The 14149-nt window shown below is 39.9% G+C and overlaps 1 protein-coding gene across 1 annotated transcript in view; it reads right to left on the bottom strand.

The window, feature by feature from the left end:
* Positions 1-2899: 2899 nt before the first annotated feature.
* Positions 2900-14149, bottom strand: part of FNTA (farnesyltransferase, CAAX box, subunit alpha) — a 30390-nt gene continuing 19140 nt past the window's right edge. The window contains exons 4-9 of the mRNA XM_007455461.1: positions 13125-13229; positions 8552-8678; positions 6772-6920; positions 4891-4953; positions 3806-3977; positions 2900-3524 (exon numbers count right to left, since the gene is read on the bottom strand). Of these exons, the coding sequence (XP_007455523.1) occupies positions 3402-3524; positions 3806-3977; positions 4891-4953; positions 6772-6920; positions 8552-8678; positions 13125-13229 (739 nt within the window). The 3' untranslated portion in view covers positions 2900-3401. The remainder of the gene's footprint in view (positions 3525-3805; positions 3978-4890; positions 4954-6771; positions 6921-8551; positions 8679-13124; positions 13230-14149) is intronic.

The following is a 14149-nucleotide window of genomic DNA, read 5'->3' on the forward strand; positions in this document are numbered from 1 at the left end:
TTTTTTTTCTTGCGTTATGCGGGCCTCTCACTGCTGTGGCCTCTCCCATTTGCGGAGCACAGGCTCCGGACGCGCAGGCTCAGTGGCCATGGCTCACGGGCCCAGCCGCTCCGCGGCATGTGGGATCCTCCCGAAACGGGGCACGAACCCGCGTCTCCTGCATCGGCAGGCGGACTCTCAAGCACTGCGCCACCAGGGAAGCCCTAAGCAACCTTTTGATAAATGAATTGCCACCTAGTTAAACTTCAGGCAGAAAATGCTAAGTGGCTAGGCTGGTGCAATTGCTTGGTCCGCCTGTTACATTTCTCAGTGTAAATTAGTAAACTGCCATTATGCTTTTTATTAGTCTCTTACGAGCTTTGTTGAGTCAGCAGCCCTGAATCTAATCAATTTGGGGACACTGACGAGGTAGTTTCTGAGAGTAAATGCCATCTTATGAAAACTTTTCTGTACAATTTCTTTTCATGACACCTTTGAAATTGTCTACATAGGGATGACACTTTATGAAAATTTCAAATATAAATTCAGAGATTTTTGGAGTCTAAAAACAAAAACTGACATGTAAAATGTTAAATACCCACAAAGTATATTTTCTCCACGAATTTTTTTTCACCATTATCCTAGTTATTTTATTTGGTTTTTTTGTTTGTTTGTTTTTAATCAGACCGGTCTTCCTTTTAATTAGTGTTTTTTTAAATTTATTGGAGTACAGTTGCTTTACAATGTTGTGTTAGTTTCTGCTGTACAGCAAAGTGAATCAGTTATACATATACATATATCCCCTTTTTTAGATTTCCTTCCGTTTTAGGTCACCACAGAGCACTGAGTAGTTCCCTGTGCTATATAGCAGGTTCTCATTAGTTACCTATTTTATACATAGTAGTGTATATATGTCAATCCCAACTCCAAATTCATCCCACCCCACCCATTCTCCCTTGGTATCCATGTTTGTTCTCTACATCTGTGTGTCTATTTCTGCTTTGCAAATAAGTTCATCTGTACTGTTTTTCTAGATTCCACATATAAGCGATATTATACGATATTTTTCTTTCTGACTCACTTCACTCTGTATGACAGTCTCTAGGTCCATCCACAACTCTGCAAATGGCACTATTTTGTTCCTTTTTATGGCTGAGTAATATTCCATTGTATATATGTGCCACATCTTCTTTATCCATTCCTCTGTTGGTGGACATTTAGGTTGCTTCCATGTCTTGGCTATTGTAAATAGTGCTGCAGTGAACATTGGGGTGCATATGTCTTTTTGAATTAAGATTTTCTCTGGATATATGCCCAGGAGTGGGATTGCTGGGTCATATGGTAGTTTCTCCAGGAATTATTAAAATACTGTTATTGGGGCTTCCCTGGTGGCACAGTGGTTGAGAGTCCGCCTGCCAATGCAGGGGACGTGGGTTCGTGCCCCGGTCCGGGAAGATCCCACATGCCGCAGAGCGGCTGGGCCCGTGAGCCATGGCCGCTGAGCCTGTGAGCCCGCAGCCTGTGCTCCGCAATGGGAGAGGCCACAGCAGTGAGAGGCCCGCGAACAACAACAACAACAACAAAAAAACCTGTTATTGGGAGTTCCCACAAGCTGCGCAGCATGGCCAGAAGAAAAAAAGTTAAAAAAAAATATTGTGGGAATTCCCTGGTGGTCCAGTGGCTAAGACTCTGTGCTCCTAATTCAGAAGGCCCGTGTTCGATCCCTGGTCAGGAAACTATATCCCACAAGCCATGACTAAGAGCTCACATGCTGCAAATGAGGATCCCACATGCTGCAACTAAAGGTCCCACATGCTGCAATTAAGACGCAGTGCAGCCAAATAAATAAATAAATATTTTAAAAAATATATCCTTATTTTCTAAATTCTTGAGAACTTTTTTTTGGTTTGTTTTTTTGCTGCACCACACAGCTTGCAGGATCTTAGTTCCCTGATCAGGGATTGAACCCAGGCCCCTGAGTGAAAGGGCTGAGTCCTAACCACTGGACTGACAGGGAATTCCCTGTTCTACTCTATATAATTTCTTTAGTTATAATATGGTGCTTTGAACACTGAACAAAAATTCTTTATTGATAAGGTGAGATTTAATTACGTGTAGGTACACAGAAACTCGCTTGTTCAACCTTCAACTCCTTTCTAGCATGTCTTCCTGAAGCGTGGAGGCTGGAAAGCTATAAACTACATTTCCCAGATTCTTTTTTGCAGTTAAGGGTGTTCGATGTCCTTTAGGTTCTTTCCAATCAGATGCACTAAAGTGAGCCTTTACTTTGGAGCCACGTCCTGTGGGAAGGGAAGCAGGTAAGCCTGCCTGGAAGGCGGTGGAGGTGGACATGGGCTGGCAGCCTCACTCAGCAGTTCCTGATCCCACCACAGGCAACAGCAATGTGATGCTCCAGTTCTGCAGTGGGGTTTTGGGACATATTTCAGAAAATCGGGTAATTATTCTGTGAGCTACCTACATACCTCAATAAACCCTGTGAGTTTTAAACCACCTTGAGTGAATTTTGTTGCTGTAGTCAAGAACTGACCACTTCACATTTTAATTACATTTCCTTTAACAGTCATGTTTCTGGTTTCTTCAGTTTTATAGCAATATATCCTTCCTCAATTGCTTTTCTAAGCCGAGACAATGTCCCCTGTATATAGTTAAGTGCTATTTAAAAAGTCAGGGGCTTCCCTGGTGGCACAGTGGTTGGGAGTCCACCTGCCGATGCAGGGGACGCGGGTTCGTGCCCCGGTCCGGGAAGATCCCACATGCCGCGGAGCGGCTGGGCCCGTGAGCCATGGCTGCTGAGCCTGTGCGTCCAGAGCCTGTGCTCCGCAACGGGAGAGGCCACAGCAGTGAGAGGCCCGTGTACCACCAAAAAAAAAAAAGTCAAACCACGATGACATTGTTTTAGGATACAGCTATAATTGTATTACAAAACCATTCTTTTGGCATTAGTTGGTTACAGTGATAGCAAGATACTGTGAGTGTGGCAGAGCAGCTCTAATGTAACAACTGCACTCCCTGCTTCCTGAACTGAAATGTAAGTGACTCACATCCTTTACATATGCGTTGCCTGCAAACATTAACGCTGCAAATCCTGACACATACACTGTCTAGGGCAGTTGCTGCTAAGGGGTTACAGTGAATGCTGAAAGGCTACCAAGTTCCTCTGGGGACTTCCTGTTTCTCCTCCCTCCCCTGAGTCACTCTGCTTAACAAGAATCAAATCACTCAACCAGTCTGAACAGCCTCAGCACCCCAGGAGCATCACACTGGGTTCATGTTAAAAAGCAGTGCCCGTGTAATGTACGTTTCACACCACAGGCAAAGGGGATGATCGCTCTGGTTTTTAACTCCTGCGTTAGAGTCTCTTAGAAAAATAAAAGCATCCCATCAAGTTCTTCTAGATGGTGTTATTGCTGTACATTTGTAGGTGGGTCACTTTCTGTGCTGTGTTTGCTTTGAAGGGATCTTCCAATATATCTCCAATATTCCTTTCTTATAGTGTCCTTTTCTTTAGCTAGGATTTCACATAACTGAAAATGAACAACAAAAATTCATTAAAGGAAATGTGTAATTCAATCCCTAGGGCAAATGCATTTGGACTAGTACAGTTTCATTCAGGTTGTGATCAAATAAGATACACCACTAGAGTCACATACTATGTGCACTAGTGATATGGGTGTCGCCCTAAATAGCAGAATAGCCCTGCACGGAATTCTGAGTGGCTGTGTTGAAAGGGGCATGAATACTTGTGTCGCTGGGCAGACCCAGCATTGAGACTCCAAGAAGAAATTGCTGAGTCCTGCCAGCTTACCTCTAATGCTTTATTAAGAATGTCCTCCTTGTTGTCACATTGGTTTTCTAGCATGTCTTCATAGATGTCCACGAGAAAGGCAATTAGGTAGGGGGAACTGTGACTTGGTTGTAAATCAAGTAATTGACTTAACAGGTTGGGATACTTGGAAAGACCATGATCCTGCAAAATCCTAAAAAAAAAAACCCCAAAAACATTATTCCCAATTTTTAGAAGGAAGAACAAAAATAGTAGAAAGATCAAGAGAAAATGACCCCTGTAATATAAGCAAGAAAAGAAAACATTTTAAATGAGGTTGAAAGGCAATGAAATTTTTAAATTAAATGTGAGCTTTATCATACATAGTTAAGAGCTGGATAAAATTAGCTAAAAAGAATAATGAAGTTTAATCATTTATAAGTCAAACTGCAACATACAAAATTAAAGGAAAAAAACTCCATTTTCTTAAAATTAAAAGTGAAGGAAAAAAACAGGAGAGACATTTCTGTGTCTTGAGATGGTTATTCATCCCTTTAGCTCTCCAGATATCATAGGCCCCAACCTCTGACAGATCTCCAAATGTGACTGAGCTCCATGCTTTGTGCATTCTGGGCCTGTTTCCTTGGAGACCCTTAAGTTTGACAAGGAGCCAGGTGATGTCAGTGGCAAGAGAAACCTTGCTGATTTAAGGAATGAGACTTGTAACAGGAGATCTCCGGAAATGACAACAGAAAGGGTGGCTATGCGTCTGCGCAATCTGTTTCTAAGTGATTTGTCTTGTCTTCCCGTGATCCTGAGCTGAACAGAAACTGGTGTGTGTATTCCATTCTGTGACATAAAGACCCCAGGATTCATAAATGCAGTTAAAATTGTGTCACTGTCTACTCATGGACTATTCTAAAAACTGTGCTGGTATGTGCCTGGGAGTTTAAGGAAAGGGTAGAAGGTACTGTTCTTAGGTGTTACCATAACGCTGTTACACTTCTGCTCTTAGATCCAGAAAAACTGAAAATTCTTTAGTGTCCTTTTGGAATCTGATTATGGAACATATTCCATGATGACACATGTTAGCAGGTTAAAAAAAAAAAGCAAAAACAACCTCTTACCCTTTCAAATAGTTCCACGCACTTTCATTATGTGGTACTAGTTTGATCATTTCCAGAGTGTACCTGTAAGAAAAAGACCACAAATAAACATGTGTATAACTCTGCAAGAGCAGTGCAATAATGAGAAACAGTCTTCCTATGGTAGTGGCACAGCTTGGACATGAGCTTTCACTTATCTCTGCTGGTGGACTTGGTACCTCCCTAGGTTATATCTGAATTAGAGACTCCCTCTAATTCATGGCTGCAATGGTCAATTCTTATTTACAAAGTAATACGAAGGCTCAGTTCACAAACGGAAAAGAAGTTAATGTTGGAGACTGCCTTTCACTTAGGCTTTCCCTCTGAAGGAAATGTCAGCTACAACAAGGAGACTGTCCTTTTCTCACTGAAGCAATCTTGGGGAAAATGTCTAAGATCTATTTATGCCAGAAAAATTATTACTCATTGAAAAAGGAGAACTAAATAATCTTGGAAGCTATAATAAAAAATAGACAAGCATGGAGATTATATAGACAAAGAATAAAAATAAGAAACCAACAACTGCATATTTCTTATATTCCAAAACAAGAGTACCTGCAAACTATGATGTGATTCCATCCCAAATGGACACTCCCTACTTTTCTCTTCCCCTTAACCAGATTATTAATTGTAATTTAGATCCAGTTACAAAAAATTCCAAGGGAGTTACAGAACTTTGCTTCACTATATACTCACTCAAATGAGTTAGTGACTGACTAAAGTTTAGTAATCTTAGTTTTGTTGCAGTGCTGTTTTAACAGCATTGTTTTTCACAGAAAGTAATAATAAACTCATTCAGCATTAAGAAAATTATGAGTATTATAAAGAAAGAAGCCTGGAGAAGAGAGTTAATATAGGACACTAGATTGGAGACTGTGTGTGTGTGCATTTTTAAAATTTAAATCACCAGAACCCTATATATATAGAACAGATAAAATTAGAGCCAACTGCCCTGATCCAAGCAGAAAAGGGCAAGGGAGATGAGAGGCAGATGTACCATAAAATCAGCTCTTCCTAGGACCTGTTGAAACAACTTTTATAATTAAAATATGACTATGATCTCATCAGGCTATAAAGATAATAACCATATTCAAATTTCAAACAAGATACTGAGACAAATTAGACAAAGTCAGAAAAGAGGTTTATGGATAGAATATAGAAATTCATGCCAATTCAGAAATTTCTAGATCTTATAACAGCATTTTGTATGCTAGAGCAGTTTTCAACTGGGGGTGATTTGGGCTGGGGTGGGGCTTACTACTGAGATATAAGGCATAAAGGCTGAGAATGGAGCCACACATCCTGTAATGCACAGGACAACAAAGACTCATTGGCCCAAACCCTGCACTAGAGTAACGTGGCATCTGGGGACTGTTATCTAAAATTTAATGAGATAGTTTTAAAATGAAGCTTCTAAGACACTATGAAATCTGAGTTCTTCTCAATCTACAGTAGCAACAATATTTTAAGAAACTTAAGGCACTACAAAGTAAAGGTTTACTATACACCAGGGGCCCCCAACCCCCAGGCCGTGGACCACTCCCCATCGCTCACATTACCACCTAAGCCATTCCCGCCACGGCCCCACCCCACCCCCAGTCCGTGAAAGAACTGTCTTCCACGAAACCAGTCCCTGGTGCCAAAAAGCTTGGGGACTGCTGCTCTACACTATATTATTCGTAAATTTATCATTATAGGTTTCACCTAAGTATTCTGTCCTATTACTTCCATGAAGGTAGGATTGGGGCAATCTTGATCTTCGCTGTATCCCAACGCCTTTATGCCCTGTATCTCAGTAGTAACATGAGACATGGTAGGTACACAAATATTCTTTTAATGAGTGAACAAGTGAAGATTACTAACTGGACTTCTCTCTCCAATACAGCACGATCATTGTAGCCCGTGGTGTTAGAAATTACGAAGTATCTTTGGTTCCAGACAGAGTTATTTCTCACATCCTCTTTGAGAAGTTGGTCTACATAATGCAGCTCATTATCCCAAAGTTTAAATTCCTAAAAGAAAATACAAAATAAAACATCCAATTAGAAATGTCCTATCATTTATTAACAACAAAAATAAATAAATAAAACTTCAGCAAAGCTAAGCAGGTAGAACTGAAGACATGGACTCATCACATATTTGGAGGAGAGGGATGCTGAAGGTCAAGGAAATGGAGGGGAAAGAAAAGTCATCAAAGACAGAGGAATGGTGATGAGGAAGGAAAAGTGAGGAAGTGAGAGTGAACACCCAGAGTGGCTGTCATTCAGGAGCATCTTGTGGAAAACAATTTAGATACCAAGCAGCATGTTTTAACTTTGACCCAAGAACTACTCTAAAGAATTAAAAGAAAAAAAAAGAAAGTATATCTAACTAAATGCTTATGCATTGTTTACGGTAAAAATGTGGAAGAAAAAAACCAAACTCAGTAATAAGACAATGATTAACTGTACTACTGTATATTAATTTGATGTGATTTGACATTATTACATATATTAAGTAAAAGGGAAGTATTCAAAAATGCTAAAATACATGTAGATAAATATACAATTGGATTTAGATATAAATTTTTACATTACAAAGCTGTTTTAATTTTAAAAATTATGGAGAGAACCAACAAAGACAATTTGAAAAAGGAGTAAAAGGTCAAAACGTACAAATGCCACCAAAGTTGGGGACGTTAACTATGAAAAAGCTAACGGAGATATATTGCTTATTTGATACCAGCAAAAAACTAGAATTTCATAAAAAAATAAAAATATGAAATGTCTTTAGAAAATGTATTCCTTTAATCAAATTTGGAAAAGTTTAAATTTTTAAGCTATAAATTTTTTGCTGAAATACTCTTGGTATAATGAACAGCGCAGAAAGTAGCAATCCCTGGAAAAAATTCACCAGACACAACACTACAGTTGTTTGCTGGAATAAATAAAAATGCCCAGAGTGGGAGTTATAACTATTTTCTTTTCTTTTTTTTTTTTTTAAAGATTTTTTTGATGTGGACCAATTTTTAAAAGTCATCATTGAATTTGTTACAATGTTGCTTCTGTTTCATATTTTGTTTTTTGGCCCCAAGGTATGGGGGATCTTAGCTCACTGAACAGGATCGAACTTGCACCCCCTGCATTGTAAGGCAAAATCTTAACCAGTGGACCGCCAGGGAAGTCCCATAACTGTTTTCTTCTATTCAGGACTTAGCATAAAATTTTAACAGGTGGGCAGAAATAAAATATACAACAGTTACTGTAAAATCATATTTCAAAGGTTATGCATGCAAAACCTTAATATGTAATATGTCCTTGTTAATTAAAATAACACAACTGTATTACAAATTTACAACTACTTTTTCTATTCAATTTGCTAGCAAATACATGACACAAGTTCAATCCAAAAAGTATTTAAAAAGTCACTATTATTATTCTTTAATGTGAAGTTCCTCACCAACATATCCAAAGAGATTATAAAGGTTAACCAATATGAAGGATGTCAGGTTTAATTAAGTATCTGAATAATTCTTAATCATTATATATTGTTTGTACTGATCTACATGTGTGTTTCAGTTTAAGTATACTACAATTTAATAGTAATTAAATTATTTAATTCAGTTAAAAAAATAAAAATCTGTAAAACACAAGAAAGGCAATACCTGAATAACCCATTGTCGATGTTGCCAGGCGTGATAATTCTTTGCGTCCTGATTAAGAATATCAGCGATAAACTCAAGCTCCTGAGATGGGTCTCTCAGCCATTCCACTAGCACTCGCCTATGATGCCTAAAGTCGAGAGAAGTTTCGTGTTAATTTACCCCAAGACGAAAGAATCAGCTGCACGTGTTAGGTGATGTGGAGGGACACTCAAGAAACAGCAATTTATCTCTAATTCTCAAGACTCTACTAGAAAGAAAAGGTACTACAGAATAAACACTATGAGAAAAAATTTCGGAACACTAAGTAACAGCTGAGAAACATAAAACAGTGATTTGCACGTAAAATGAAACAAGATAATAAGAGCTTTAAGAAGGTTTATCTCAAGCTAAATCCGGAAGTAATCTCTTGACAACCACAATACCGTGTGAAGTAATTTTTCAACATGCCCAGATGTCACAATGAGATTATGGGAAATGTGATACTATTTTATCAAGTATGGAAGCCCCTCTGGTTATCAACATGCTGTCAGTTTTCCTTAAGTCCTCAGTGCCACCATTCAAGCAACTTCTTATTCTACCAGTTTGTGGGCAGAATGGAATTCACTTCTTCTCTGGCAAGTAGCTATGACAAGTTGCAAGTCTGTCAAAAGAGGAGTTTCTGTACCAGGAAAATACTTCCAAGAGTTTTCTATTGGGTTCTATTTTTATAATTTTCTTTAGCTGAAATATTTATAAAAATCTATTAGTGAAAATGTTCTAAAATTCACTGTGGTGATGGCTGCACATATATACCCCTTAAATGGGTAAATAGTATGATATGTGAACTATATCTCAGGGAAGCTGTTTTTTAAAAAAACCCATTAGTACTCATTATACTAACAGTGAGCAGGGATGATGGCAGAAAGGGGAAAGATTTAATGCTTAATGGGTGACCTATTCTACATGCATGGAAAATTTAAAAATTCATCTTAGAGAATATTAAGAAGGCAAGATACTACCAAGAGGAAGATCCTAGAGGGAACGGTTTCCAAATAATTTAAGAAGTCTTCCAAGTCAGTGAGCACAGTAATAGTTTATTTTTCCAGGTTACTGGTAAATTCTATAATTCAGGAAAAACTTAAGAATTAGGTCCTCCAGTGTGTCAAAATGACTTCTCAGAACAAAATACTAAGAAGCTCTCTCTGATGTTCTATGATTTAAAGAGTATTAATTAAATACAGGGGTTTGATCTTACAGCATAAGTTTTCATAGTGAATTTAATAAAAAGTGACCTGGCATACAGGATTTGCATTACTTGTACTATACTAGTTATGATAGCAACTAGCAGAGTGGGCAATTTAAAATGTACCGTAATTAAAAACTGCTAGGTTTCCAACAGCAACTGCTCTGGGTTTCTTTTTTTCTTTTTAAATTTTTAAAATTTTATTTATTTTTGGCTGTGTTGGGTCTTCATTGCTGCACACGGGCTTTCTCTAGTTGCGGCGAGCGGGGACTACTCTTCGTTCCAGTGCGTGGGCTTCTCATTGCGGTGGCTTCTCTTGTTGCGGAGCAGAGGCTCTAGGCATGTGGGCTTCAGTAGTTGCAGCACGTGGGCTCAGCAGTTGTGGCATACAGGCTCTAGAGCGCAGGCTCAGTAGCTGTGCTGTACGGGCTTAGCTGCTCTGTGGCACGTGGGATCTTCCCGGACCAGGGCTCGAACCCATGTCTTCTGCATTGGCAGGTGGATTCTTATCCTTTGAGCCACCAGGGAAGCCCGCTCTGGGTGTCTTTATATTTTGTTTTTCATAACAATAGGTGACAAGGTGTTAATGACAGTATCTGCAGTGTCCAGAAAAGGAAGATACTTCTCTTCAGCAAAAACTAGATGTAATCAAATGCTGAGAATGCTTGTGATGTCTGGATTTTTTTTTCTTTTAAGATAAAATGGTACATAGTTTATATATCTCTTCAAGTACTTTTCTGGATTTTTTTTTTGGCCGCAACACACAGCCTGTGGGATCTCAGCTCCCCGACCAGGTACTGAACCTGAGACACGGCAGCGGAAGTGCCGAATCCTAAGCACTAGACCACCAGGGAACTCCCTTCTGGAGCTATAACCTCCAAATATGTATATAAAAGCACCTTAATTCCGAAGGGTCAATGCCTTTTAAATGAGGGACTGAAACTCCCTAGCTAATCACTTTTGTCAATAAAACAGCTCTTTCATAAGGCAATTTCTCAGGAATGCAACCATCATGCACTTACAAAGAAAGAAGCTACAGAGGTAAAGTTGTTTAAAATTCTACAAATGGAAATCCACAACAGCTAGCACTTCCATGCTTTGCCAAATATTCAGTTACTCACTGTCAGATCTATTATGTTCTAATTCTTTGAAAATTAAGTATCTACTTATGGTTTGTACTCCTTAACGACCGTATTTGATCATGCAGATTATTATTAGCCAACTGGGCCAGAGAGCAGTTCACTCTCCACATGTGTCCATAGCTGGGGAGCTGTTCCTTCTCCTAAGGCTAACCTATGTGTTGGTCTCTTCCCAACTCCAAGCAAGCCCTTACTCTATCCCCCTTTTCTCCAGAATTCTCACCTTCTCTCTTTCTAGTAACTCTCCCCACACCATGAAGTCTTTGCCACTTTGGAAAAACAAAACCCAAAGACACAGGCCTGACTAGCTGCTTGCTCCGTCTTCTTTCTCAACAGCGATTCAAGCACTGCTCCGTGGCTCATTTCCTCTTCCCACCCCTGCCCTGCCCTGCCCTGCCCCTGGTGGGAGGACTGCTCGTGCCAAGACCAGTCACTGGCAACCGCCTAACTTAACAATCCCATGGGTCATCTCTAGTCCTTGCTCTCCTCGACCTCTCAGCAGTAGCTGATACTGCCATCCACCCCTTTCTTCTTGAAACTCCCCCTTCTCTTGGTTTCTGTGAGGACACTAGCTTCTGGTTTCCTTCCTCAGTCGTCCTGGACCACCTCTCTGCCTCTGACACTGATGCTCACCAGTGTTCTGTCCCCAACCTTGTCTAATTCTCCCTGAGCATCCTCATCCACAGCTGTGACTGCCACTCCAGAGAAGCATTTTTCAGTCACTTACTGGACAACTGGACTTTACACAGGTTTTCCATAAGCACATCAAGTTCCACTTTTCTAGTACTGAATCCACCCTCCTTTCCCAAAAACGTGCTGCTTTGTTTCCCAAAATTCCCCAAGTGGGCAGCACCACCATTCACCCAATGGTCAAGCCAAAAATACAGACATCATTCTTCTCTGTCACTCCCCTGATAATTTTAACTTCAAAGCCTGTTGCTTCTGCCTCCAAAACCTCTCTCACATCTACCCTTCCCTCTCGCATACCCTACCACACTCTCCCCTGGCTCCCACACTGCCAATGGCCTGCCAGAACTGTGAGCCTGTTCCGCTATCTCCACCCTGCTGTCAGGGTGAAGCTCCTGAGACACAAACCTAATCATACTACTTCCTTAACTAAAATTTGTCAGGAGGTCTCCATTGCAGCTAAGGTCAATCCCCAGACCCTTACCAGTGCTCACAAGGCCCTTTAGGATCACGTCCTAGGGGCCGCAAATGTACTCTAATCACATGGAGTTACATGCAGCTCCCGGAGTGCACCGAGCTCTTTCATGCCTCTTCTCCCCGGAATATTCTCTTTGCCTCAGCAGTCTTTCTTCTCAGAAATCATCCTTAAACCTCAAGCACAAAGACAGGGTGTGTGTGCCAGTCATTACCCTGGAAAAACATCCAATGGAGGCAAGCCCTGCATGAAGAGCAGGCAGTCAGCGGCACAGAAGTGGAGACAGCTCCTGACGGCCACCACGCTGCTGCTTCTCCTTCACCACGACCACGGCAACGCCACCTCCTCCACCTGCTCCTCTCCTCTTCCTCGACCGCCACCTCCATCACCACAGCTGCTACCATTCATGGGGGCTCACTAAATGCTGGGTACTGTCGGACTCTTTCTTTCTTTCCTATTTGTTCTGTCCTCCTGTTCCCTAACTTCTCTTTTCCCCCACTGTGTCCTGCTCCCCCATCCTCTTGTCTAAGCTAAGTTAGGGGCTTAATTTTTAGAACAAATACACACTGTAAAAAACCCTATCATTATATTTTTCACACTGCTTCGTAAAATAACTGGTTTTATTATTTGCTTTCCCTTTTAGATGGTGTTGCATTCATCTTTGTACCCCCAACATCAATAAAAAATTTTTAATAAACAAATGAATAAAAGATGAAATACCAGAGAGTCATTTTATAACACACTGAATAGAAACATTTTTTCAGATTTTTCACTCAAATTTTTCCCTGACTCTAGTACTATAACGTGCTAATGTCGAAGTCTGAAATAATTACAGCAGCAAACATTTGAGTGTTAACTATGGGTCAAGCACCACTTCAAGCACTAAACAAAGTTATCTCTGGTACTCCCAACAACACTGTTAAGACTGGTGACATTAGCTCCAATGCAAGCACTGTAATTATAAAGAAAAACACAATTCCCTATGGTTTCGTCATCCATTGGCAGGTACTATTAGCATAGTGACTTATTTCCTTCCTATTTTCATCTTACCAAACTTGATAGTTTTTGGGCTGTTCCTCAATTATTGCCGTGATGTAGTTCATTTCCTCATGTAGATCCTTTTGAAGTGACTTTAAGAGAACTCTCCGAAAATGCCTACAGCAAACATCAAGCATCCAAAGTCTCATTACTCCACATAAATTGCCCAGCCACAGTATCAAATGAAGTCACAAGACAACAACATAGACACATTTTTCGTAGGTATTCTATATAACCAACAATTTAGCAACTTAACTGCTTGTGGTTGTCCAAACTCATACAACTATCTGATGAATGGAAGAATCAAGCATTTTGAAGCAAAATAGTGAAAGGCAGCAAATGTGAGACAGAAGAAAAGCCAACCAACAAATGATTATTTCCAGGTAATACTCTGGTTACTAGTGTTCTATTACACAAGAATCAAAAACATCTCTTTCCCCATATGGTATAACCTGTTCGTTTAGATACGTTATTCATATAATAAATTAATTTCATTACAAACATTATCATATATTTTATTTTTAGAACCACCATAAAAATGTTACTTATAAATGAAACAAGTTTCTCTTTAATTTCTTCACAGGTGAAGTCAAATCATTAAAAAAAACCTTTCCCCTAAAGACATGATTAGTTCTAGTCTATTTTTACTTCAAAATTTCAAAATATTCCAACTCAATATATAATGAGACAAAAAACTACTTTTTTATTTTCTTTTTTTAAAATACATCTTTATTGGAGCATAATTGCTTCACAATACTGTGTTCATTCCTGCTCAGCCATATGTATACATATATCCTCATATCCCCTCCTTCGTGAGCCTCCCTCCACCCTCCCCATCCCATCCCTCTAGGTGGTCTCAAAGCACCAAGCTGATCTCCCTGTGCTATGCTGCTGCTTCCCACTGGCTAGCTATTTTACTTTTGGTAGTGTACATGTCAATGCTACTCTCACTTTGCCCCAGTTTCCCGACCACCCCATGTCCTCAAGTCCATTTCTATGTTTACAATTTTATTCCTGCCCTGCCACTAGGTTCAGCA

The sequence above is a fragment of the Lipotes vexillifer genome, unplaced genomic scaffold, assembly GCF_000442215.2.
Source record: "Lipotes vexillifer unplaced genomic scaffold, Lipotes_vexillifer_v1.1 scaffold414, whole genome shotgun sequence".
In the NCBI taxonomy this organism is placed as follows: Eukaryota; Metazoa; Chordata; class Mammalia; order Artiodactyla; family Lipotidae; genus Lipotes; species Lipotes vexillifer.